At 44.5% G+C, this 27,530-nt stretch overlaps 1 protein-coding gene across 1 annotated transcript; it reads left to right on the top strand.

Moving 5' to 3' along the window:
- Positions 1 to 3,516: 3,516 nt before the first annotated feature.
- Positions 3,517 to 8,131, top strand: ACTA1 (actin alpha 1, skeletal muscle). The gene is made up of 7 exons (XM_067535910.1): positions 3,517 to 3,599; positions 4,984 to 5,124; positions 5,618 to 5,942; positions 6,287 to 6,448; positions 6,937 to 7,128; positions 7,245 to 7,426; positions 7,716 to 8,131. Exons 2-7 carry the CDS (start codon positions 4,996 to 4,998, stop codon positions 7,857 to 7,859), a joined length of 1,134 nt encoding a protein of 377 aa, XP_067392011.1. The 5' UTR covers positions 3,517 to 3,599; positions 4,984 to 4,995; the 3' UTR covers positions 7,860 to 8,131.
- Positions 8,132 to 27,530: the final 19,399 nt, after the last annotated feature.

Below are 27,530 nucleotides of genomic sequence, written 5' to 3'. Positions count from 1 at the left end.
AGTTTTCAGTTAGCTGTGGGGTTAACCCTTTAAATGGGGGAGAAAATGTTCTTAAATGTTTTGGGGGTATTTTTACATAAATTTTATAATTAAAAAATATATTAAGCATTTATTTCCTTGCATAGGGTAAGAGTAGTTAATTTTAAGGTCCAGCCCCCACCTGTCACTTTTAAAAAATCACAAGTTTAAGAATAGTGGGAAAGATTATATAATAATATTAAAAATACATAAAAGAAACGTGAAGTTGTGATTCGCATCAAGGCAAGCGGAAGAAATTGGACATTCCACTTCGGAGATCAGATTTACTCTCGCCCTGCTCTTATTGCTGGAATTTGAACTGACTTGTCACTATTGTGACTGAGCACTGAAAAATAAATATTGGTTTAGCTCCTCATGCGTATCCTAGGTTTTAATCCTGGAGAATGTATTCAGGGGAAATGGCCTTTTATGTGGAAAATTAATATTGCCACCAGGCATTTGTCTGTATTGAATTGCTATTAATCATACTTAGCTATAGTATCATTTTGAGATACCCTGAGATTTGTTATAGGAAAATCAAAATGGTATATGTCCATGACCTTTTTTTATCAAAAGGTCACTGACAATGCTTCTACTGTTAATATTTTAAGCAGGGTTTGTGCCAACACATATGGATAGCTGGAGTACAAATACATCTCTGATGAAATAACTCATCTATACTTTAATCTGCTGAGCATCTTTCTCAATATCTTTGATTACTAATGTGATTACTGTGATTCCTTAAAATCTTAAGGAAAATTAGTTTCTCTTTATGGTGCATTTATGTATGTTCAGTTTTAGGCAACAGGTTTTGTGGAAGACTGAAGAGGAGAAAAAAATTGCAGGAAAAAAGTTAATCTTTTTTTTTACCAGCTTGCTTTAAGACAGTAGCAGGGCAGAAAGCACAGATGGAAAGTGGCAGCAAAAAGACATAGGATGCAGCCAGAGGTGAAGGAGAGAGTTGCCAGATTAGGAGTCGCAAAGATTAAATGTTAGAGTCATCGGTCCTCAGATAAGCCTTGCTGTTCTGTCTTGTAGCTGGGGAAATCCAACTGCAGAAAATGCCTTCTCCTTCACAGTGTTCCTGGCACAGAGACTTCCTCTTTGCACGTCTTTCTTTACCCCATAATTTAGTTGTCTTTTTTCAGGAAGATTTGCCTTTCGCCATTCCTATCCTAATTTCTCCACAGTCAATTGCTACAAACCAGACCTGCTTTCTTCATCTCCTTTACCTGATTCTTCTTTCTAATTAACAGGAATTTCTAAAGAAAGTCTTTCACCTATGCCAAATGGAATCTCTGCTCAGTCAGAGCATGGCTGGAAGAGTTAATTCCTCTTTATTTAACGATAGAGTATTTTCATCCAGTTAGAGGCAGTTTATCAGTAAGACTAATATACCCCTTACAAACTTTTATGGATGAGCTGTTCTGAGTGTCACAGCAAGTTTGTATTCTAAACCAATCAGAACTCAGCAGGTCAATAACGGGTACAGTTCATAACTGCAGTTGGAGTGCATCAGCATCCACCAGCTAGTGATTAAATCTACAGCGGACTTCTGGTATTAGAAATAATCACTGGAATAAATTTTCCCAGGACCAGTATTTCTTGAACGGTTTCTGTAACAGGCATCCCCCATTACCCTTGGCATTTCTTTTTCATGTGCATCTTTAAATCAGATCAAATGAAATAATCTGTGGGCTTTAAAGATTTTGCTAATATGAAACAAGTCCACTATAGGTCAAATGAAAGTATGAGAGGAGCATTCATCATAAGTAAATCATAATCTACTGTTTGTTTCCTTTTCAGCTTTAGAGTCTCTTCTGTGCTAACTCCCCTTCTTACCTACACATAATCTGTTATTTTTCTAAATGTTTTTCCCCTTCTTAAATCTATTCGTTGGTGTGATGAATACAGTTCCTCTGTATGGAGGAAGAACCGACCCTTCCCTAGTTTGGCAAAGAACTGTACAAGAATTGAATGGGTATTTAAACAATCCTGTTCTGTGACCCTTACCTTAAATTTAACGACAAGCAAATAAAAGTTACAAACCTCTCCTCTTCGGTAACTCTTGTTTGTGGTGGATGCAGGGAGACCTTTGTTAATGACATATCTATCATATCTTGCTGGTTGTTGAAACTATCAACATGAAATTTAGGAGCAGTTTCCCCGTCCTAAATGTATATAAAGAAAGAGCCTACACCAGGCTATTTCACGATCTACCTCACAGACTTCTGTAGATCAAACATCTGTTGAGTCTACTGATTCCTTCCAGCATCTGTGTCCATTAAGTGCTTTGGAAAAGTAGATTGTTACCATGCTCCCAAGTGAGGCTGCTTCTCTCTCCCACTAACTTGTGGTACCACATCTGTCCTGCTAAGCTATCCATTGACTCCCATTCTCTCCCATCAGCAGCTGTGCCACTTCCCATTTGAACAGAACTTGGACAACTGTCAACTGTACTTCCAGCCTCCCCCAACCCAAAAACGACCATTAAGCCTCTACATGACCATAAGTAGATTCAAATCCTTTGAGAATGTTTTTTTTTTTAAAATATATATATCTCGCTCTATCAGGGGTATAAATAGCATAAAGTACAGCAGACCCACTGTGTATGGGAACTGTCCAGCCTACTCTGGCACCTAGCCGGAACGTGGATCTTTATCATCCTCTATATATAAAACTGATTTTGCACAGCATTTTGTATGATCAAAAACTGCTGCTGGGCAATGTTTTTCTACCCACAAAGAGGGGGAGGAAGAGGTGAAATCAACCGTGATTAAAACAAAAACACTTGGGCCCCCTGACCCAGTCCTTTCCCCTGGGGTGGAGAATGTTAATTAGAAAGCACCATCCACTGAGCGGGCCGGGCATGTCTCTGACAAATGACCCACTTAAGGGCCCACTTACATCACTGGACGTGGCTCGCCAGGCTGTGGTGCGTTGGGCCGGGATCAAAGCGTGTGTGTGTGTGCTGGGGCGGGGGGCTCTGCAGAAACGGGCGGGGGCACAAGTGACTTGCACAAGGCAGGGCCTGCCTGGAGCGTGTGTCCCCGGGGGCGAGGTAGCGGCTGCTCAGCTCCTGCAGGTGTCAGTGGCCGAGCCCCTTGCCCCCGATCGCCCCACCGGCCCTGCTCTCGGTTGCTCCCGGCCCCAGCCGGGCTCCGAACCTGCGGCTTTGCGGGCTCCCCCCCGCCCGGCAGCCCCGCTGCTTTCTCCTTTCTGGGCATGGCGGGGTCGGGATTATTTCGGACACGGCCCCTTCCCCCGGCCCGAGGCGGGGGCCCGGCAGACTCTCCTTATACGGCCCGGCCTGTGGTCCCTGGGCCCGGGCCAGCAGCGCCTTCTTTGGGCAGCCCCGCGGCCGGCCTGGGGGGCTCCGGCCGGGCTCGCTCGGTGCCCGACACCCAAATATGGAGACAGCCGGGGCGACATTCCTGCGGCCGGCGGGGGCGGAGGGAGCGGCGGCGGCTCTATAAAAACCTCCCGCGGCCGGGCAGCACCCGAGCTGCAGAGCTTGCAAAGGAGCGTCTCCGCCGAGCGGCCGGACCCGGAGCTGAGAGTCAGGACAACCCGCCACCCAGGTGAGCCCGCGGCGGGGCGGGGCTGGGCGAAGCCCTCCTACCCGAGCACCAATCCCCGGGAGGGAGCCTCCCTCCGGCCGCCGCAGAGAGCGGGGCTGGCTCGGGGCGCGACGCTGCCCTGCTGCAGCTGGCGGGGGGATGATCTGATCCGATCCGATCCAATCCCATCCCTGTGTGAACCAGCTCGGATCGGTCCCAAGGCAGCGAGAAACGAGCCTTTCTTAGCGGGACTGCCGGCCAGCTCGGTTACACTCCCCTGGAGCTTCTCAGAGCCACTGGGAGCAGACACGCTTTGAATAGCTATAGTAACTCTCCTTCCAACATAGTGCTAACTCCCCAAGAAAAGGGACATAGTTGAAGTGGCGCCTGGCGAGCCATTCTTCCTCTTCTCTCCTAGCCCAAGGAGGGTGAAATTTGGACTAGAGGACCTCCTGAGGTCCCTTCCAACTCTAATCTCTGAAATCCAGATTTGGTTATTCAAAGAATTAAGTCAAAGCACAGGACGATATATTTTGACTATTTGTAGCAGCTGAGATGATGATGATGATGATACCTGAGCTTGGATTACTTTATCTTTACATGACATCTTCTTAATTCCCTGCAACTGAAACCAGCACTTTTATTGCTGCCAACTTTTAAAATCCTTAAATATCTATCTGAAAAGTAATTTCTCTTACTCTCCTTTCTCTTATTCTTCAGTTTGTGCCACACTATTGAATCAAAGTGCCTGGCTTTTATTTTAAACCCCTGGCTTGTTATTGTTATCCTGGCAAAGGTTTACAATTACTTCTCCTAAATAGTCTTGTGAGCTATGGCCTACTTTACCTTGGGTTCCAGTTGGATGAGATTTCTAAATCAATGAGAGATGATTATAGGGTTACAATTTTTACTCTCCCCCCCCCATACAATTACTGTATGTATCTTAAACGTTTGTATTAAAATTACCAGATTACATGGTGACAATTTCAAAACAGGATCAAATGACTCTCAAGTAATAGAGACTGCAGTTTATTGAGGATGTGGTGGATTAGTTCATTGAGCTAATCTACAGCGTTCTATAACCTGTACTATGTGGCATAAAGATTTAAACTAGAATTCTACATTTGGGGGCTGGGGAAGGTTGGCTCTACTTTGGGTTTAAAATGTGATTTTGAATTAACCACTTTAAAGTAGCATAGGAGTTTTTTTTTAAAAAAACAAAGCCAGTGCCCATTGGCCCTTGCAGCCCCTCTTTGAAGCCATGATCCAGTTCACCCCTTCACCTTCTGTGGGAGGGGAGGGCCCAGCATCTCTGGGACTGTGGATCATGAGTGGTGGGACTGCTGCTGCATTACATTGTGCCTCATCAGCTCTTACAGTGGTTTGATTTTCTTGCTTTCCCCAGAAAGCCGACACCATGTGTGATGAGGATGAGACCACCGCGCTTGTATGCGACAACGGCTCCGGCCTGGTGAAGGCTGGCTTTGCCGGGGATGACGCTCCCAGGGCTGTGTTCCCCTCCATCGTGGGCCGCCCTCGCCATCAGGTACAATGCCCTGTCTTCTAGCCCTGCCCCTTTGGTGTGCAGAGCCAGGACTGCCGCTTCACAGAGGCAGTGCTTAAAATCCATCCCCTGAGGGACCACCTTCTTTCTGGGGAAAGTCCCTAATCACTTGAGAGGGGCTGACCCCCACCTCCATAATGGGACTGAGTAATTTATATGCCAGCTCTGCTACCACTGCCTGTGTTACACCAAATATGCCCCCATCACCCTTTCTCCCATCATCAGACTAGCCTAGATGCCATGATCTATGCCCCACGAATGCGCTCTGTGCTCCATGCAGGCACACCTGTACTACAGAGGCCGCTCTTACAATGGGCTGGATTTGCCCTCGCTGTGCCCTGTGATTTAGGAGCCTGCTCATCTTCTGTCATCGGCTGGCTGTTGCTCCCCAGGGTGGATAGCATGTGACTCACCTTCCTCCCCCAGAGAGATGTTAAGCCCCCTGCTCCCTCCCCCCCTTTTTGTTCCTCTCTAGGGTGTCATGGTGGGTATGGGTCAGAAAGACTCCTACGTGGGGGATGAAGCTCAGAGCAAGAGAGGTATCCTGACCCTGAAGTACCCCATTGAACATGGTATCGTTACCAACTGGGACGACATGGAAAAAATCTGGCATCACACTTTCTACAACGAGCTTCGCGTTGCCCCAGAAGAGCACCCAGTACTTCTCACTGAAGCCCCACTCAATCCAAAGGCCAACCGTGAAAAGATGACCCAAATCATGTTTGAGACCTTCAATGTGCCCGCCATGTACGTGGCCATCCAGGCTGTGCTGTCACTGTACGCCTCTGGCCGTACCACCGGTGAGTGAGGGTAATGGGCCTTCTCAGGATCTCTGGCAGCACCTACCCGCACCCAGGGAGGCACCCGCCCACTGGCATAGGGGCAGCCACCTTGAGCCAAGCCAACACCCACCCTCAACCAGGAAGGGTACTCGTCTATTGGCATAGACTCTTTGAGACATGAAACCCCCTGCCCACAGCAGGCATCCCATTCTCCCTTAAATTGATGTTGCCACGAGTAAAACCAAACTTTGCCTGTCCCTTTCCCCAGGAGAGCCTCCTTCCCTTGGGACCATTTCCCCAGCCGTGCCTCGTGTCGGTCCAGCGAGGTGCTTGGTCTCACTCACTCTCCCACCCCCTCCCAGGTATCGTGCTGGACTCTGGTGATGGTGTCACACACAACGTGCCCATCTATGAGGGGTACGCTCTGCCACATGCCATCATGCGCTTGGACCTGGCCGGTCGGGACCTCACTGACTACCTGATGAAGATCCTGACAGAGCGTGGCTACTCTTTCGTCACCACTGGTAAGTGGAGCCTGCTCGCCCACCACCTCTGATCAGCAGCACACAACAGTCACACTCAAGGCTGTCTTGTTTAGCCTTCATGGGGGTGGCCAAATCCTGCAGAGATGCACTCCTTTGTGTGACTAACGACACGCTGTCACCACTCAGTGCAGTGGGCACTTGTATTCAGGTACTTGCCAGCTAATCATCATGGTTTGTACTTAATAGACACAAACTGAGCCTGGTATTTACTCAGGGTGGTCCTGTTTGGTATAGTCAATATAAAACGCTGGATCTGATGTTCCATGTTGAAAATCAAGGACCATGGTTTGATTTCTCCCCCTTCTGTTCATGTTGTTGACAGACTCTGCACACCCTTCCCCGGGGCAGAAAATATGCAGGCATGCTCTTTTGGAGCCCCTCCCTGTTCCCCTTGACCTCTGGCTGTGCTGCTTTGCTCCTCTTTCTCCTGTTATAGCCTTCTAAAACCTTGTTTTTCCCTGTGACAGCTGAGCGTGAGATTGTGCGCGACATCAAGGAGAAGCTGTGCTATGTGGCTCTGGACTTCGAGAATGAGATGGCAACTGCAGCTTCTTCCTCCTCCCTGGAAAAGAGCTATGAATTGCCTGATGGGCAGGTCATCACTATTGGCAATGAACGTTTCCGTTGCCCAGAGACCCTCTTCCAGCCATCCTTCATTGGTATATAATCCTCTCTCTCCAAAGATATCCTTCCCTTCAGTGTTAATTCCCCAGTGAAGTGGAGAGATTAGTGAGTGCACTTACCTTTCTATTCCTTTATCTCCTCATGTCACCAGGTATGGAATCTGCTGGTATTCATGAGACAACTTACAACAGCATCATGAAGTGCGATATTGACATCAGGAAGGACCTGTATGCGAACAATGTCATGTCTGGTGGTACCACCATGTACCCTGGTATTGCTGACCGCATGCAGAAGGAGATCACAGCTCTGGCTCCAAGCACAATGAAGATCAAGGTATGTTTGACTATAGGGATTATTGACTCGTATATTCAAATAAGACTTCTTTTCAGACAAGTACAACAGAATGATATATAATACTTAGCACTACTCTGTTTGCAAAGTGCTTTGAAGAGATCAGTTCAAATGTGGGGGCATCTGACTCTCCTTCTTTAGAAAATGCTATTCCACCTCACTTAACATGTTGTTGTAGTTAAATATAGTCATTGATAACATGTTTCCTCTGTTTTGTGTGCCCAAATATGGTTGGTTTGTTTACTGATCAGAGCTCTGCTTCCTCCTGTAGATCATTGCACCGCCTGAGCGTAAGTACTCTGTCTGGATTGGTGGCTCTATCCTGGCTTCCCTGTCTACCTTCCAGCAGATGTGGATCACCAAACAGGAATACGATGAAGCCGGCCCATCCATTGTCCACCGTAAATGCTTCTAAGCATGTTTACATGATCACTATGCTAACCACTCTCAGGATGACAATGTTGTAAGTTGTAGGTTGTTGAATACCTGCAACAGCCATGTAACTTTCTATTTTGTAACAATTTCTGTTACGGTTGCTGCAAACTCCACGTGACACAGAGTGTATGTAAAGTGTACATAAATTTAATTTATTTTACCTCATTTTGTTTATTTTTAAAACCATGCCCTGTGGAAGGAAACCAAAAACTTCAAGAAGCATTAAATCATCAGTCATTCTGCCACGCCCCACTGGAGTTGGTTATGTCATGATTTATTTCAGTTCCTGGAGTTGAAAACTCTATACACATTCGTCCTATTCTTTTTAACTGGGGACTCTTTAGGGAGAAAAAAGGTTATGCCACTTTAAATAATGAAGAGGGTTATTTCACATAATAGTGCTTCAAAATTAGTTTTTAAATATATTGAAAAAAGGTCTTGGTGTCCATATTTAAACTGAAAAAAGAACCTGAAACTGCTTTCTTGGTTTGGAGAAATACTTCAATCCGTTCTCCTTTTTAGAATTTACATTTCCCTTGTTTTACATATGCCTTTCCTACTCTGTGCTATCACCATGGTATTGACATATCCTTAAGTTTAGGTTAGCATTTTCTGTCTCAAGTTGATTTTGGAAGGGATCCAGAGCCTGGCTATAAAAAACGTGCTCATAGCTGTAATGTGCCACATCTCTGCCTAATCGTCTTTCCTATTTTTATAACTTTTTAAAAAAGCTGTTAGGTGGTGCGAATTTCTTAAACTTAACAAAACAAAACTCCTTTTGAATGAGATGCAATCTTTTGCTGGCCCAACACCAAGGTGATATTTCACTAGACAAATGACCCTGTTCAACACACTTATTTCAAATACCACACTGGAGAGGAATGTAAATACAGTAGTAACTTTTTATAACCCATTTCTAAGTGGAACTGACGAGAGAGTTTTCCTATAGAACTACTAGTCAATCACTGGGCTAAAATACATAAAATTTAGCACTCTTATTTGGCCATTCTGTGACTGATCTGAAACACGACATAAAGTAAATGCCCAGGGGCAGACAGGGAGTGTGGCTTAAACATATACCACTCCACTCCATTATACACAGGCAAATATCAACTATGCTCCCTCTTGGGAGATTGCAGCCGGGGCAGTGCCCAGATGTGCTGTGGGAACGTCCTCACAAATTAGGCAAGGGACTTTATTGCCTGAGGGAGACCCCTCTTTGGGAAGGGGTTAGGCTCTCACTGTTGTGGTTCATGTTCAAAGTTACAGCAGCTGCGTCAATCTAGCTCCCCTCATTTGGCTGTCTGTAAATGGTAAAGACTGAACTTGTAAGATCCAATCCCAACGACGCATACAATTAGGAGGCCCGGGCTAAGCCAGGGCTAAAGGTCCAAGGTCCCTTTTTTTTAGCCATAGCATTTCTTCCCTGAGAGGAAGCCAGACCTTTTAGTGCTTGATTAGAGGATGGGGCCCAGCTGCCCTTATTAATTCAGGTGCAGCAAAAAACCCACCGTTTTCTCCTCGGCTCAGGAACTCCTGGCCATTCATGCTTCAGGGCCTCCGCTCTCCTGGACCCAGTGGTATCAGAGGATTGGAAATGTAACCTTTAAGTGCTTCTCTGGGAGTGGCGAAAGTCCTTCAGTCCACTCCTAGTGGCCCAAGCCGTGCCTGCCCCCCTGTTTGGACTCCCATCCAGTGGGAAAACGGAGGTGGTAAACGTTATCATGATTGTGAGGCTGCCCCCTAGGGGCTCTGACGGCACTATGCATTCTCCTTAACGTGGTGTGCTCAGATATTGCCATGATGAGCTTGGGCTAAATGCCTAGACCGATAGGAATTTTGCTGGCATTTGCAGTGATAGTCACCCTTCTGCAGGGTTTAAGCAGGGCACAGGAGCTTAGATGGGAACTATGTGCTGAGGTGAATTTCACTCTACGGTGCAAGCTTTTGTCGGTAGGTTTTAAATAATTTTAAAAGTGAAGCTAGACCAGCAGCTGCTTCGCAGGCTGGGACAAATGCTGCGCTGTCAGATCTGTGCATTCAGACTAACCTTTCCAAAGTGGGGACCTAAAGTTAGCTTCCATTTTCAGGCATCTGATTAAGTGGCCTGATTTTCAGAAGGGCCGAGCACCCTCCAGTCTGACTGACGTCAATGGGAGCGAGGTGGTCAGCACCTCTAATGGTCAGGCCGCTTATGCAGGTGCCTATATATGGATTCAAGAGCCTAACTTTAGGCATCCATGTGTGAATGTTACTAATGTCATTGGGATTTATGTGGGCTCTGCAGGCAGCATTTGACTCCATTTCTTTCTTTTTGCTGCCAGTGAATTACATGGATTCTATGTCATGGAGAAAGCCTCATCATTTTATTGACTTCTCAGTTCTCACTGGAACAGCAAAATTCAGCGTATTATACTCATAGACCTAGTCACTGCCCTGAAAAAGCCATGACAATGTAGCACATGTGCTATTCTTAGAACCAAATTCTCCCCTTTTGTAGCTAAATGCCATTGCCCTATTCCTGATCCTACTGAAGTCAATGGGACAAATTGGGATCTCCCAGGAGCTCTGATTTGAATGTTAAATGAGTGCTTAAGGGCTCCATCCTGATCCCACTGATTTAAATGGAAGCAGGATTGATGGCTAAACTGTCACATTCTCTTCACTTTGGGGAAGCTAGGTACATGCATCCTCGTTTATGTCTATGGGGGAACTTAGCGCATCAAGATATTATTACAAAATCCAAATGCCTGTTTTCCTTCTTATATGGTCAGATAGTAAGTCCAGGGGCCAAATTCCACCTGGGTATAAGTGGATGCAACAGCACAGCTTTCTGTGGCATTTCACTTGCTTTAACCAGGTGGGACTTTAGCGCCTGGTGTACATTTCACTTGGGTGTGTAGTCCACTCCTGTATAGAATAACGCAGCCAAAACAGGGCTGGAAACACCTACAAACAGTTTCATAGGCAGTTTGAGTAAAACAAGAATTCAAGTGAAATGGTCAGATTTCTCTGGGTAAAATCCTCAGTCTAATGCATATTTTATTCCTTCACAAAAACTGTGACACTCCACTGTGTCTTCAAAATAATGTTTGAAGCCCTTGTATCTAAGGTGCTCATATTATGCAGGAGGTCAGACTCGATGGGTTTCTCCTGACCTTAAAATCTATATATTTACCTCATTGGACAACCCCTTAAATCTCTCTTCTAATCCCTTAAACTAGTCCTCGGCAGTTTCAATTGTTAATCAATCTTTTTGGTGATTGTATATTTTTATTCTTGATTGGCTGCTGAAGATATCCTTGTCACCGAATCCCCACTGACGTGCTCTGTGAGGGCAGCCATTGTACACTGTACACTCTGCGCTGTTTTGTTATAGCAGATCAGTATGTGTGACTGTGGCTCAGTTTCCAGACCCATGCTTCTGCCAAATAAGGCTGGTGTTAAGCCCATGTCTATGCCCCATCTATGTGTCATTAATACAAGGCTGTCAACTCACCCACCTTTGGAGGACGACACCCACACATTCCCTCTGCCACCCACCCTGCTTTGAAACACTCCCATCAGCTGTGCTAGAAGGGTCAGCAGGACAGTACTCTGGTTCCTATTCTGGGAGAGGCAAGGGAGGGATGGTGATGGAATAGAGAAAACATGGGAGCTAGAAATGGAGGGGAGCGGAGACCTAGGGGAAGTTAGAAATGCAGAAGAGGAGAATAATGGTGGGCAGAGATTGAGGCAAGGAGGAGAAAGCAAGCTCTGAGGCCCAGATTCACTCTTGTGATCCTGCTTTTTTGTGCCAGTCTGGTGATAGAAAGGGGCCAGAAAGCTGTCAGATCGCACCAGATGGGGATTTCCCTAGTGTGTGTGTGTGAGGGTGTGTTGCCAACTGGGGAAGGATCTGGTTACACCAACTCCTACACCACCCATCCCAACAGCCCCTGGTATAGAGAGTAGAGTGGGGGCATGGCCAGAGCACCACTGTACTGGGGCTATTTTTTGCTGGAGCCATAACCAGTTGATATAGTTTTGATAATGTTCCCAGCTTGCTCTACCATATGCTGAGCCAGGCCCATGCAGCAGCCCACCTCCTCAACTGGGCCCAATGATTAATGGGCATAGCTGAGAATCTACCCTGGAAGGTAAAAATAGATAGGAAAGAGAGGCCAAATCGGGAGACGGTCTGAAGAAAGAGAGGCTTTTAGAGAAGAAGATGCATGGAACCATTTAAATTAGACACGAGCTCAGATGGAACCATCCTGATTGGCTGTAGAAGTGAGCTTCCCCAAACCTTGTAATGTAGACGCAGCCTACAGCGACAGAAAGGGTATTTCCATCACTGGAGGAGCACCACCTTCCCGAATGACAGTAACTAAATCAATGGAAACTTTCGTCTGCTGACCTAATCGCATCTATGCTGGAGGTTAGGTTGGCACAACTACCTAGTTCAGGGGTGTGGATTTGTCACCCCCTGAGTGCTTTAGTTGTGTTGACCTACATTTTAAGCGTAAACCGGGCCCCATTGTCAATCCCAGAGCTCTACCTACCTGCCACTGCTATAATCGTTACACTGCCGTTACTTAATATTTCGCATAGCGCTTCTCACAGATACTGAGGAAGCAGAGACACAAGGCTCAGGGACCAAACTCTGCTCTCATTGATGTTGTAACTCCAGGGTGACCCTGCTGAAGTAAAAATCTGAGTTGCACGGAGGGTTGAATCTGGTCCAAGATGTCTCTCCCTTTCTTGAGAGGTGGACCACATGCCCTGAACGCCACAACCCTTTCTCACATTCTGAATGGGGAATTTGCACCCTGGTGTGCTCTCTTGCACATGGTGCTCTGAAAATGTTAAAATGAAAAGCATTTTAACCCATATTAGTTGTTAGTGTTGACCTATGCTCCAAGGGCCTGAATCTCCTCTCACAGCTTTTATATCAGCATAACTCTAGCAGTCACGCCTAATTTACACCCCTGGGAGCGCAGCATCAGGCCTAGGTTAGTTATCCAGTGAGGTTTATTATTACACAGTGAAAATCAAATTGTAAAACTGGTTAAAAAATACCAATTATTTTTCACAAAAATCTATGAGAAAAATCATTTTTTTAAGCAGATTTCCTGTGAAAACTTTTTTTTTTTTTAAATGAAAAAAACAAACCCTCCAAAATTTTGGTTCTTGAAAACTGGAAAATCTTGATTTTATTTTAATGGGAAAAAGTCAATTTTCAGTTTGGTTAGTTGTTTTTTTTCCAATGGAAAAGCAGAAAAATTCACCCAAAATGAACATTTTCTGCAAAAACGTTTGTTTCGTTCAACAAGCCATTTTTGGGTCAACATTTTGCTGATGATGCTTGAGCTACCTCGGCAAAATAGTTTCCAGAAAATATTTGTAACAGATGGAGAAGCAGCACCTCTGGGTGAGGTGCCCTATTGATTGGTTTATAGGTTCCTACAGGGTGGTGTTCCAAATTGAGGATGCTCTTAATTGACACCTGATGTTGCAAGGGTGGGCTAGGTGTGTAGACGTCCCCCTAGGGAAGAATAGCTTTAAATAAGAGCCCTGCCAGTGAGGACTGATCGGTAGATGGATTAATTCAGAGTACCTTCTGGCCATACTCTGCCCCGGAAATGCACCCCATACGTCTGAGGCTGTACTGACTAGATCTAGTCCCCCATGGAAGGGGAAGATGATGCAGTGACTCTCTTAGTGGACTCTCTGCATTATGCCATGGGTAAAGAGTGAAGAATTGGGCGTAACCAAGGCTTTTAAATGCTGGAGTTTACATTTGGCTGAGGCTAACTGAAAACTCCCGTTGTTGAACATTGTATTGAACTCCCATGTAGTCAGACAGCCCTTTACTGTTATGCGACTGGCAAGGGTGTGCCCAGTGTATAGCACAGACAAGCAAATGCTTGGAACTTTGTTGCATGAAGAGGGTGACCAGATAGCAAGTGGGAAAAATTGGGACAGGGGGCGGAGGGCTAATAGGCACCTATATGAGACAAAGCCCCGAATAGTGGGACTGTCCCTATCAAATTGGGACATCTGGTCACCCTATGCGGGAAGCTCTTTATTTTGCAAGGAAAAAAAGCATCACATTGACTTTAGCAATGCAGAATAACTGCTAATAAGTGTAGGCTTTGGGGCAGGCTACAGAACAGCTGTTATTGCAGACAGTTCAGCTCCATTCTCTCTGTTGGGATCATAGCCAGACTCACACCCAGTTTCACATACCCTTGCCCCAAAAGGCACAAGGCCAGATTCTGCTCTTCGTTAAACCAGTGTAAATCCATAGTAAGAAGTTACTTTGGATTTACACATTGTAAATGGGATCAGAAGCTGGTCCTGATCATCTAGGGAGCGTCCTAGGTAGCCATGGAATGAGCCTGACCTTTTTAGCCACACCTCGGAGATTTCCTTATATATATAATACTGAAAGCAGCGTTCCTCACAATAGCAGCACACTCCAACCACTGGTCCAGCTCCCTCCAACTCCCCCTCCCCTGCTCACTGCTCTCTGAGCTCTGGAGAGATTTGCAAAAAAAAAAAAACTTCCAGCAGCTTATTTATTTGCCCCAAAACAAATGAATCTTTAAAGCTGAGAAATCCCCCTGGTGAGGAAAAAAAGAGGCAAGGATTGGTTGTGCAACAGAGAAGGGAGTTCAGACATGCAAGGAGAGCCCGACAAGACCCCTGCTCATAGAAACATGCATTGATTTTGCATCTAACGGGCTGCTCCTGGATCATGGACGTCAATAGGAGTTTTGTCATTGCCCTGGGAAGTAGATTGGACTCTTCCACAGAGGTAAAACACTTGCAGCTGTCCCGCCTCAGCTGCCTCAGGCTTGCGGGCCTCAGGCTACAGAGCTTTAAATTGGGAAGTGTAGATATTCGGGCTCTGAGACCCCACAAGGTGGGAGGGTCTCGTGCTCGTAGGCCCTTCACAAACATGAACAAGCTAAGACGCGTGAAGGGTCCATGGGCACGAACAACTGGTGCTAGTGATGGCTTACAACATACGCGGTTCATGGTCCAAGGCCTGAGTTCCAGCCCTCCAATGCCCCTTTGTGGGTGGGAGCCAGTGAGGGTGTGAGGAGCTGGTTTAAACCCCCCCTCCAAAATCTAAAATTTAGCATCTTTTCAAAAAAAAAAAAACGGGACAATCTTTTTGCAAAAATGTGTCCTGGTTGTCAGTCAGCTCCAATTCTGTACACTTTAGGACGTGGGAGAGGGGGCAGGGTGAAGGCAGGACTGTGGTGCCCTGAAGCTCCGGTTCTAACTGTGGAATTTTTGGCTCTATGTACAGGTCGTTATTTGGCCCATATAACCTGTCTGAGCTAAAGATTATTTTTTAAAAGGGGGGCATTTTGGTTTCTCTCTTCTTGTGCACAGGAACCGTTACAATGAGCAGAGTTAAAGTTATCCAGTCTATTCACACCCACCAAATCTTGTTGGGGATAAAGCTTTTAGGAAGTGTACAGTATTCCATTTTAGACCTAATGCTCTGAGATGTGCACCCTTATTAGTTTTTACTCCTGTGAGTAGGCCCATTGAAGTCCATGTGACAATCCTTATGACTAAGGACAGCTTGGGAAGCCTGGCTTGAAGAGTCTGGTCCTTTGTTTTAGCTGAGAGGGATGAAGTGTCAGACAGGTTGAGAAGAGGTTCATCATTTTAAAATAGTTGGCTGACCCAGCTAGGCTCTAGGTCAGCTTGTCCAATATAGTTATAAATTATTTAGAAGTGCCAGTAACAACATGTACCACTGCAAAATTACTTGTTTGTTAGTGAATTGTATGGAGGATTATGAAGTATTCCAAACATATCTATTCAAACTAGGTGATTAGGCAACATGGGACCAGATGAAATTTAGCAGTGACAAGTGAAAGGTAATACACATTAGACGATATCAGTTAACCCACTTTGTAAACAGTGTTGGTTTCTGAATTATCTGCAGCTCCCCCAGACAGAGGACATCCTCATGGACAGCTCAGGGATAACATCTACTCATTGTTTAAAAAAGAAAGGGAATAGGTTGCTGTGAGGAGAGAACAAAGCATAATAAGGAAATTATTATAAGGTCAGCATATGCATTGATGGAACACCCTCACCTTGGATACCAGACTGAATTTTGGTACAATTAGCTCAAGGAAGACAAAATAGAAAAACTCTGAAGAGATGCAATAAAAGTAACTGGAGTCGTGGGAAAGACTCCAAACAAGGAGAGAGGAAAAATCCTGGGGTCACAGAGCCAAATCCTACTCACTTTACTTCCATGACAGTAGTATCTATGTGAACAAGGTGATCTTTGTTTGGAAAGGCAAAGAGACAGAAGGTATGAAAGCGGTATATAAAATGATAGAGAAGGCCAACTTCTGAGTGCTCCTGTTAACTCTGTTCTCATTATTATTCTATAGTCAGAGCCAAATTCTCAGCTAGTGTAAATTGGCAGAGCTGGATTTGTCCCATAGTGCTATAAAGGAACTTGGAACTTCGCAGGCACCAGACCCAAACTCTCTATTTGCCTGTACCCACTTAGAAATGTGAGTAGCTTGACTCAGGAACAGTCTCTACTGAAGCAAATAGGGGGAAAAACCACATCACTATAATGGAATCTCCATCCTTAGAGGTTTTTAAGGCTCGGCTTGACAAAGCCCTGGCTGGGATGATTTAGTTGGGGTTGGTCCTGCTTTGAGCAGGGGGTTGGACTAGATGACCTCCTGAGGTCCCTTCCAACCCTAATCTTCTATGATTCTATGATTACTTCCATACAAAAGTATGTGCAGGATCAGGCCACAGATGCAATAAGTGAGAGCTGCTGGGGGTAAAAGTAGGGAAACTGAGTCACAAGTCCGCCCAAGTTAGGCTTAATCAATTTTCACCTTTATTTTATACAATTTCAGACAGAATTATTGTTACTTATAATGCCTGGACATACCTTTGTGCCAGACAAACAACAACAGACAAGACAGACCTGGTAAGTGGGTCCAAGTAACTGCATTCTGGGGCACTGGGAAATCCTTCCACTGTCTATGGGAAATCCTTCCACTGTCTATGATAGATAGAAATTGCCTTTTCTGATCCCTTAGTTTGGTCTTTCAGTCATGTTCTTCAGTTTCTGGTCTGGTGTTTCTCCAGTTTGGGCCCATGTTCACTTAGGTCTTTTATACATTTCTACATTACAGATTAATTAATTGTTATATAATTGGCTTTTAGCACATCCGTCCTTTGGGTTTTAGGCAACGGGTACCTTATGCAAGCGCAAGCTTCAATTATCCAACCATCTGTTATTCTGTGCTACCCTGGAGCTATTAGAAAGGAGAGGGGGAATTAAGGAAAACAATTATTTAATGTCAACATTTCTTATCTTCTTTAAAGCTGAGTTTTTCATTCAAAGCCCAGTTTTGTTTATGAATCATTACAAAGAAACTTCATCAGAAATTTTCCTGTGAATGCATTTTGAGGGATGTCTCACTTCAGTTGCTGTTACTTGTACCCCAACAGAGCCAAAAACAATAGCAGCATGAGGAGAAGTGTAATATGATTAGTTATACAGTCCAATAATGGGCACAACTGGAGTCTATGAAAGGATTAGTTAAAAAAAAAAAACACCCCACTGCCATTCTTTCTCTTTCTTTCTTTCTCTTTGTAATTTTAACCTATATTTTTAAACCTCTGCCTGTTTCCTACTTGTTTAAAATTATGTTTCAAACCTGTCTCTTTCTCTCTATTTTATATCAAAGAATCAGCTTCTAGGCTAAGGCACCATGCCAGTGCAAGACGACATGCAATAAAATTAAAAGGCAATAAGATATATTAGGCTACAAATATTTCATAGAGCTTTGCAGGTGCAATGCTTTGATGAAGAACCCACTAAAGAAGAAATTGGAGTACATGCATAAGCAGAAGGCCTCCTTCTGCTCTCAGCTATACCCATTTTACGCTTGTATAACACCACTGACTTCAACTGATTTACAATGTGTCTACACTACAGTGGCACAGCTAGGGTGCTGCAGCTGTGCTACTATAGTGCAGAGGCTTCCTACATCGATGGAAGAGGTTTTTCTGTTCATGCAGTTAATCCACCTCTCTGAGAGGCAATAGTTAGGTTGATAGAAGAATTCTTCCGTTGATGTAGCCCTGTCTACACCAGCAGTTAGGTTGACCCTAACTACAGCTCTCAGGGTGCAAAATTCTTCAACATAGCCAGATTGATCTAATTTTTAAGTGTAGACCAGGCCTTATACTGATGAATGTTAGAGCAGGATCAAACTCTGAGGTTGGCTTTTTGTGTATTTGTTTTTACACTCTGGTTTACCTCAGAATAGCAGGATGATAAATAGCTTCAGACTAGTTTTGGAGAAATCACCCTAAATCAAATTGATTTAACAGGTGCTTGTTGACTATATGGCAAGTGTAATGACAAGCCATGTTTGGAATTGCTAGCTGAATGTTTAAAGCAAACGTCTGATAAGTTGCTCCCTGGCAGTTGGATTTGTGAGTCACATTGCACAGTCCCCAAACCATGTCTCTCTCTATTTATAAATACATGCCTTGCTATATCTGACTTGTTAAATAAGCATTCCAAATTGTGGCTGGGATTCTGGTGGTATATTATAGGACCTGGGGAATAATTTAGAAGAGTAAGTGTAATTATAAAAGGCACAGCAAATCACTTCAGAGATTTCTTCTGCCCGGCTGTTTTTTTGTCACTGTCACTGTACAAATTGCAAGTCTTTTAGGAGAGAGAAGGCAAAAGTGAAGCTAATCCAGGAAAGCATCCCTATAAAGTCAATGAGATCCAAAGCTGCCACTGCACCATGCCCCCTAGTGGCCATATGTGACTGCAACAGCTGTGCTTCAGTTTCCTCTGGGGCTTCTCTGGTAGTTGTTGGCGCAACCTGGCCCTTCTCCAGCCAAGTCAGGTAACAGAGCCCAGCCCTTTGCCTGGCCTCAGAGCCCTTCACTTAAAGTCCAACAGAAAACAGCTACACACCTTACTCTTCAGCCCAGCTGGTAGCCACTTTGTTTGCATGTGAGCCCCGGCTTCAAACCATCTCAACACCTGTCCCAGCTCCTGGGTGTGTGTGTGTGTGTGTGTGTGTGTGTGTGTGTGTGTTTCTCTCTCTCTCTCTCTCTCTCAGAAGGTGGTCTACTAAAAGATATTACCTCACTCACCTTGTCTCTTTATGTAAACATCAGTCAGATAAAGGTGGAAGGAAGGGTAGTCTATTGGTCAGACACTGCACTGGGACACAGGAGATCTAGGTTCAGGTCATGGCTCTGTCACAGACTTTCTGTGTGTACTCTCTGTGTTTGGAAATGAGGATCATACCTCATGGGAGTGTTGTGAGATTTAACAAATCAATGCTGAGGTGCTCAGATGCTATGGAGCTGGAGGTCTATATACCTGGATAGACCAATAATGGTGCAAATGAGAAACACATGGTTGCATCTGAAAGAAAACTGCTCCATTACAGAGTAGAATTAAGAAGAGAGTTCTAAAGACAAACCTGCTGTAGGAAACACAAATGTTACCGAAAGGTTATGCTGATGATAATAATTCTTTGTACTGTTGTAGTGCTTTTCATATGAGCATTATTTGCAAACGTGAAAGCTCTATAACATATTTAATTGATATATATGCTAGTGTCACTTCACCCAGCAGTAAAATTCGCCCACCTTTAAGGTAGAATGTGTCAGCTGTTTACCAACATCCAGCAAAATAAAACAATTTAAGACAGAAAATAAGGAAGACAGAACATTAGGTAGAGCAGTATTATATCTGAAACTGCAGGATGAATTTAAGATGGCTGAATGTCATCACTTGAATTGGCTAGGGCACCCAGGCTAGCATTCTATGGCTGCAGATATTTCCCCTAATTTATCTTAATAGGGACTATGTATTGGGTCTTCAGCTAGCTCCAAATGAAGAGGAATCCAGAGCACAAAAGCCACCAGTTTAGGCCCAGAGCCTACAGACTCTGTGAAGGCAGTGCCGTTACAGTAAACAAAAGGAAACGTGTTTAAGAAAAGAATAGAGAATCAAATAGAAACAAGTTGAGTGTTGGAAGCAAATGGTTACATACAAAACAAAATAATAAAACAGGGGCTAGGGCCTACACTTTTTAATCACCACCTTGAGTAGATTCTCACCTATGCTCAGTTTGTTGCAGTGTTTGCTAGCCACAAGGAGCCAGGACTCAGTGAAGCACCCCTACTGTTTCAAGTACTTCCTCAGTGAATGGATGCAGAGTGTCTTTCTCCACACTGTGATACACTGACTCGCTCTTTTGTTTCTGTTCACATATAGGCCCATCCCTTTGCTGTCACATCCTTCCTTTTCACTGCTAAGTGGTTTTGATGTTTATAGTTTCTTTGATGGTTTTCCATTGATTTTTCTGAGTTGTCACAACAATGGACCATTGAGCAATACATTACATAATTGGTTAGCCAGGGAGGGGTGACAACTTCCTCCTACTTGAATGGGCCATCACCAAGAAGACATATGATTCCCTGGTGACTCCACTTTTATTCCAAGACCATAAGGACATAATTTTCAGTATAGTTATATTAGTCCTTAAATATTACTTGTAAACACATCTTTCAGTTACAAGCTTTCAGGAGACCTCACATGCTACCCTTCATGGATAAATAGAATGAAAATGGTGTATTAGGTGTAGTGAGTTTGCCAGGTCTGAGACAAGAGTTGCTTCAACTTGCTTTTAAAGTTCAATGAACCCTTTGCCAGTTGGCACCAATGGGCCTTTGTGTCACACCTGGGTACTCCCATAATAAGCCTCAACTATAGTCTGGATAGGTGCTTTTTCTTTTAGCATCTGTATAAATAGAACTGGCTGAAAAATACCAATTTTTTTGGTAAAGAAATTATAATTTATATATAATATTCCCCAAAATTTCCTGCAAAATTATATTATATATATATAAAACCCCAAACCAAAACATTTTCAATTCCCCCCCGCTCCACTTCCCAGCCTGTCCAGTGTCCAAATGGAAGAAAAAAGGAGGAAAAAGCATGAGAAATGAGGAGTGGAGGATGAAAATACAAAATTTTTTATATTTTTGAAAAACTAAAATTTTTGGTGGTTGAGGGGAAAATCATTTTTTTCACTTAAGAAAATCAAAAGAAATGAAAAATTTCAGAGGGAATTTTTACTTAGAATAAATGGTCATTGTCTGTTAAAAATATTCAATGGACATTTTGACTTCCTTTATTAAATCTAACTATACAGTTATATAGTAACTATATATAGTAAGTCTTTGTACTGGTATTCTTCCATAGGAAAGCTGTTTCAAACATCACATCATTTGATGTGTTCTGGCTCAGTCCAAAGGCAAAAAATATCCCTCATGAGAGGTCTTTTATCTGAGCTAGGAATAATAGTCTTGGCAAGAATAATTTTTGCAATGCCTTGGGAGAAGGATAAACTATTTATCACTGAACATTTATAAAACACCCATCATTATAGTATCTGCACCAGAGGCAGGAAAATCTCCCCCATCAGCTGGAATGCTGTGTATATAACTACTACAGTAAAATAGTCCATGCATTTTTACAAGTCTTTTTACGTATGAGCTTTCTTAGAGACATGAAAGAGATTATCTCCTCAGGAGTAAAGAATACATGAGCTAAAGTGGTTGCTTTATTTAAAAGCCATGTTTTATCTTTATTGTATTCACATTAGACTTAGTAAATAAGCTGTCCTTGACTCTTATGAAAGGATGTGTATGCCATAAAATGAAAATAACGTGCAGGCAGTGGAGTGACAATGTCATTAACACAATAGGAACAATTCTTGATGTGTTACACTGGCTGCTGTCTATACTGAAAGGGCCAAGAGGGACCATGACATTCAACAACTTTATAAAGGTTTGGTTGAACATTAGGGTTACATTTGCCCCTCATTTCTCAGCTATGGTCTTTCAGCTTTTTCTGGGCTTTAGGGTGACTGGAGCCAAAAAGTGGATATCACCTTATGGGATGGAACCCTTGGGCAGCTCTTGGTCTCATCAGAGCAGGCAAAACCATTGGAATTATACTGGGGAAAAAAAAACCCAGAGACTACAAGGCTCCTCTTTAGGGACCCTGATTATATTAGATCCTCCAGGCTGTTAAATTCCAGCTGTTTCTCTCTCACTCACACACTGTGGAGCTTGTCTACACTAGCGCTTATGCCGGCAAAACTTTTGTCACTCAGAAAAAACACCCCGCTGAGCGACATAAATTTTGCCGGCTTAAGTTTTTGTGTAGCCGCGTTATGTCAGCGGGAGAGAGCTCTCCCACCCACACAATAAAACCACCTAAACAAGGGACGGTAGCTATGTCGGTGGGAGAGCTCTCCTACCAACACAGTGCTAGTCACATGAGTGCTTATGCTGGCAAAATTTATGTCACTCAGCAGGGTGTTTTTTCTGAGCGACAAAAGTTTTGCAGCATACGTGCTAGTGTAGACAAGCCCTGTGGTTCAACCTCTCAGGTCAGCAAGCCCAGCTCCACCTCCTCATGTCTCCTTTTGTACTGCTGGCCTGCCTGTTTTATATCCTCTAGGAACCTTGACGCAATCAGGTGTGATGTCCCTATGCCATTATTAGCCATGGAGTCTTATGCTGTACTCGCACAGGTGTCAGAGCTTGGAGCTGAAATTACCAGCTGTTCACTACATGTAATTAAAGTCCCTTCTTTTTACTTTTATCTCTTGGCCAAATTAGTCCCTGGTAGAATGTCAATGGAGTTACACCCAGGCTTAATCTGGCCCTCTCTCACTCTCTACTGGAAGATTGTGTTTTGTTTTGATTTGTTTTCCAGTAAGTACTCTTCATTATCTCTCTTCTTTGTTCTTCCTTGGTGTTCTAATTAGACAACATTAAGCCACCCTAGCGAGGGGGTGTGGTTTGGTGGCTCCTGCAATGGGAGAGGGCAAAAGGACATGACAGGCTGGGTCCCGTAAGATTTCCAGCCCCCTCAGAACTTCTGGAGTAGGCTTGAGATCTCATGGGGGATGTGGCCCATGATGGGGCTGTGAGAACAGAATCATTTGCTGTTAGTGGGTTTCCAGCTGTCATTCAACTCTTCCCTCCGCCTGCCTGGACGGAGCCGCTTCAGCAGGGCGGCCTCCCTGGGCTTTGCTTACTGCTGCTGCTGCTGCAGTGGGCTGGCGGGACCGGACTCGGATGCTTTACCTCAGAGCAATTCTCTTATATGGTGCCCCACGGAGAGCTACTCAGGGGCCAGGTCCTGGGCCCAGTTGAGAGCAGCCTCCTGGGCTTTCCTCATGGCCCTGTGGGGCTCGGAGCGGTGGAGGTTAGGAATTCCTAGGGAGGACAGGACCAGGCAGAGTCCTGGTGAGGAATCCACGCCCAGGAGAGGCTGCTCCTCGTAGCCCTGTGGGATTTGAATTGGTGGTGGAGGCAGCTTTTGGGTGTGAGCTTCACCCCAGCAAAACACTCCCCTGGGAGTGAGCCTGGCTGCCCCCTCCCCCTCCCCACTTGTGGGGTGGGATTGACCTGGTGAGTCTGCCTTGCTGTGCTAGTCTAGTTGGTTCTTACCCTGGGCCCATCATTGCTCCAGCAGGGCAGTGTGGTGGTTGGGTTGTTTGCCCTCATCTGGGACTGGGTCTGATGCTCCCTGATGTGGCTCTTGCTCCTGGTGCACAGCCCCTTTTCTTCTTTGAGCATTCCCCTGTGCTGGTGGTCTCCCCTTCAGCTCCTGTGGGGCCCTATCCATGCCTGCAGCCTAACCCCACACACAACATAGACACTGGCACTTCTGGAACCTTCCAATATCTGGCAATGACTCATAGGTCTGGTGTTGATGCTGCTGGTGACTTTGTCCCTCTGAGGCATGTTATAATGAGATACCTACTGAGGAGTGTCTATTTCTACTCCGAACACAGGTGCAAGGAGGGGTTCAAGCCCTGCTTCCACACTGATGCACTTTAGTTAGGGGTTTGCACACTCACGTAGTTACATTAGTGCAAACTTCCTTAATGCAGTTAGGACATTAGGCGGCGGAGACTGCATCACATTTAATAGTGGTGCTGGCTGGGGGGGTTGAGGGCCCCTCTTGCTTAAATCCCTGAAAGAAGGGGGATGCTAACAGGTGAGTGGAAACACCCAGAGACCCTCGTACAGTGATGATTGGCTCCCCCAGGGTGGGAGCCCCCAATAATTGGGAAAGGATCATTGGGGTATGAATGACCATGATGGGCTGTCCCCCAGTGGGAATCTTGGATGTAATTTGACTCATAATGTTGTGGACCCATACCACGTGTCCTTGCCTTCTGCCACGCAGTGAGCACACCAGCGAACAAACCCAATTTGGGAATGCCAGACACATACGTTTTCTTGCTTGAGAGGCGATTGCACTGTAGATGTTGTCACTTAGTCTGTAACATTAGAGTTAATGAGCATATTTAATTATCTCTGGGTCAGGAGGGCAACATCCCCATGTTGACCTTTCAGCTACTGAGTGTCTTCATCTCTGCAGGCTGGTTGGTCTGAAACACAAACATGATTGTATAATGCTTTGCACTTCTATACATGCCTTTCAGTCAAGTTTCAAAGGGCTTTGGAAAGACTAATGAACTCACTTTCACACCATCCCTGTGAGGGAAAGTGGTATTGTATTATCACTTTTTCATCACCATTCTTCTTGCATCTGCAGGTGTATAAAGCAGAAGTCAAACAGTGCCAGTCATCAGGTCTTTTCTATTCCCCTTTTACAGATGGGAAAATTGAGGCATAGATTAAGCCACTTCCCCAAGGTTACAAAAGCCTGTGATAGATCCAGGAATAGAACCCAGCTCTCGTGACGCCCAGTCTTGTGCTCTAGCTACAAGTCCATCCAGCTCCTCAGGAGCTGCTAGTGAAATGGGCAGTTCACTTCTGTTTGTGCATATGGCTTAGGGGTACCTTACGCCTCAGATACATGTGCATGAGATGATCTCTTCTTCTGATTTAAACTGAGTGTCTCTTTAGATCAGTGTATCAGTCTCTGTTATTTCTGGAATGCACTATATGAAGCGCTTCTCACCTCTAGCCATTTCTTTCTAATAGAGCTTTCAAGTGAATTCAGTGCCATGAGGGAAGATATCAGGTTGACAGGCTACATGGCGAAGTCCCCTCTGTTTCCACAGAACAGGAACTGACACAGCATGAACAATCTTTTCTCCTCTTCTGAAGGGAGTAGGTCTGGGAGTAAAAGAACATTTTAATTCTCTGTGCTCATTGAGTTGCAGGTCTTCCTGCTGAGGCTCCCTCAGCAAGGTTTCAAGTTGGGGTCTTGGTGTGACCACCAGCTCATTTCATACAGGTCAACAGACACACTTCAGGGGTGGGATTGGGCCTCAGACTGTAACAGCTTTGGGTCACTAGCGGGTTAGGCTGGATTCAAACCAACCATTTAGCTATGAAAGTCTTCATAATACAAGCCCCCAAAGCCATCCAGCCTCTGCTGCTGGATAAATACCTCACAATAAACAATATAGCTGACAAATGTCAGATCTCCCTCAACACAAATTGTCCATGAATAGAGCATGGTTTTCTCAAACGAATTTGTTACTCAGAATCATTCTCCCAATAATTCCTTGTGACTTCCTCTCCATCACCCCTTGGGAGAATCCAACATTTAAAATTCAGATGGCTTTAACTGGTTGTGCAGGTCCCATGGTATATATCTCTTCCCTGAGTGGAAGAGTTTAACTCTCTGAATCAAATCTCTGGAACCAATATGTATGATCACAAATTTGAAATTTGCTTTCCGTGAGGATATTGCAGCTTCTGCAATTGTCACTTGTGAGCCACTGTTTTTGTAATCATTCTTGTTGGGAGACTAGTTTGCTAGAATATTTGTACATGGAGAACACAGAAGGTGCACAAACATAAATGAAATGAATTCATTAAAAATATGAAAGTCACAGAAAACTTATTGCAGTGATCAACGCTATTTGATCAGCGCTATTTATAACCCTGTCTATTTTTCTATGAGCAATTATGCTGCCTGTGTTGACTTTTCATCACTAAGAAGGCAAGAAAGGCTCATGACAAGAAACCTTCACATGAATATATTAGGGCAGAGAGCAACTTGTAATATTGTATGTGAGCCCTCTTTCCATCACCTAATCGTAGGTCTCCTGTTTAATTATAGAGCAAGAGCTGGAAAAGAACTATTAGGTCATCTAGCAGCCCATTCCTCTGCCAGGGCAGGAACTGTAAGAGTACAACCTCATCGTATTCTGAGTAATGTGCTGCAATAAGCCAAAAAAGCCAATGTCAAGTGATGCTAACTTCATAGCAATGCTGCTAGACATCAGAAGTCTCCACAGTAGCCCTATCCTGACTGAAACAGCCACCAGCAAGCCACAGATATAGGTTGCACCACTCTTGGGGCTCCCTGGCGTCACACAGCTGTTATCTCAGTCACACAGTAGCTGTCAGACTGAACACATAGGTTAGGAGCTCTGACTAAACAGAACCCTTTGGAAGGCAAAACTGCAAAGCTGCTGTACAGTAGAAGCAGGAGTGCTTAGCACATGCAGACCCCTAGCTGGGGGTATTGATAAACCCAAAAGAAGACACGCCATAAGACTTTAATCCTCTGTTCTAGTTGAAGACTAAATTAACCCTGAGGACACTGGCATTTTCCAAACGGTCAGCCAAATGACTGATTGAGTGCCTTTCTCTAGCTACAGATATATACACACATGTACACAAACATCTATAGACTCCAAAGAGTTAAAAATAAAGCCCACCCCTTTGTGGCTCATTTCATGTCCATGTAAAGGTGTGCCATGCGTTTCATGCATCCTAATGCCTTTCCATTCGAATACTCCTCTGCTAAAAGATCTGAGGAAACGTCTTAGCAGTGGTATTTAGATCAAGACCTTTTTATTATTTACTTTTAACCATATGTAGCTAGGAGAGCTTCCCTTCTAAATGTTGTTTCTCCGGAGTGAATTTGCCATCCATTTGTCTTGTTTTAATCTGGGAAATACACTGTTTGCCAGCACATTTCTGGTTCTCTCTGCTGCTCTGTGTGTGATCCGTGCTATGCAATAAATTAGAGACATTGGCACACATTCAGGAGGTAATTATTTTGTGTATCTGAGCTGATGGTATAGGAAGACAGGGTCTTTTTGCTGTTTTATACAACAATGTGAACTTTTTCCATTTTAGATTTTTGCTTTCTTTCACCTTTCTCCAGTCACAGACTTCCTCCTTGTTCCCTTTTGGTGCTTTAGTACAGTGAGTATTTATTCAGATAATCGCTCTCAGTTCCTGCAGTCAATTATGTCATCCTCAGCCTGTGTGGTGGTAAATTATGCTGGGTATAGCCAAAATGAACAGACCAAACACAGGTGTTTTGTAAAGTGGCTTTCAAACAACTTGTCTCCTGAGATGTGTTATAGAGTTAGCAGAAGGACCTTTGGGTTTGTCTTCACTGCAGAGTTAATGCTGATGATTGGTACCTAGGGTAGCCCAGCCTGGGTGCGAGAGGACACACTGCAATGCCACACTTGCGTTACTGTGTCCTCACTGCTGCTGTGTTCCCCTGTGTGTATCCGTTCCCCTAAGCACCTCTGTATTCCTACCCTACAAACTATTGCAATCATCTTTTTACAAAAGACGTCTTGTG

This window comes from Emydura macquarii, unplaced genomic scaffold, assembly GCF_026122565.2.
Source record: "Emydura macquarii macquarii isolate MOO-44397 ecotype Brisbane River unplaced genomic scaffold, CSIRO-AGI_Emac_v2 contig_3517, whole genome shotgun sequence".
In the NCBI taxonomy this organism is placed as follows: Eukaryota; Metazoa; Chordata; order Testudines; family Chelidae; genus Emydura; species Emydura macquarii.
The sequence above is the reverse complement of the archived record's forward strand: the minus strand, read 5'-3'. Positions and strand labels throughout refer to the sequence as shown.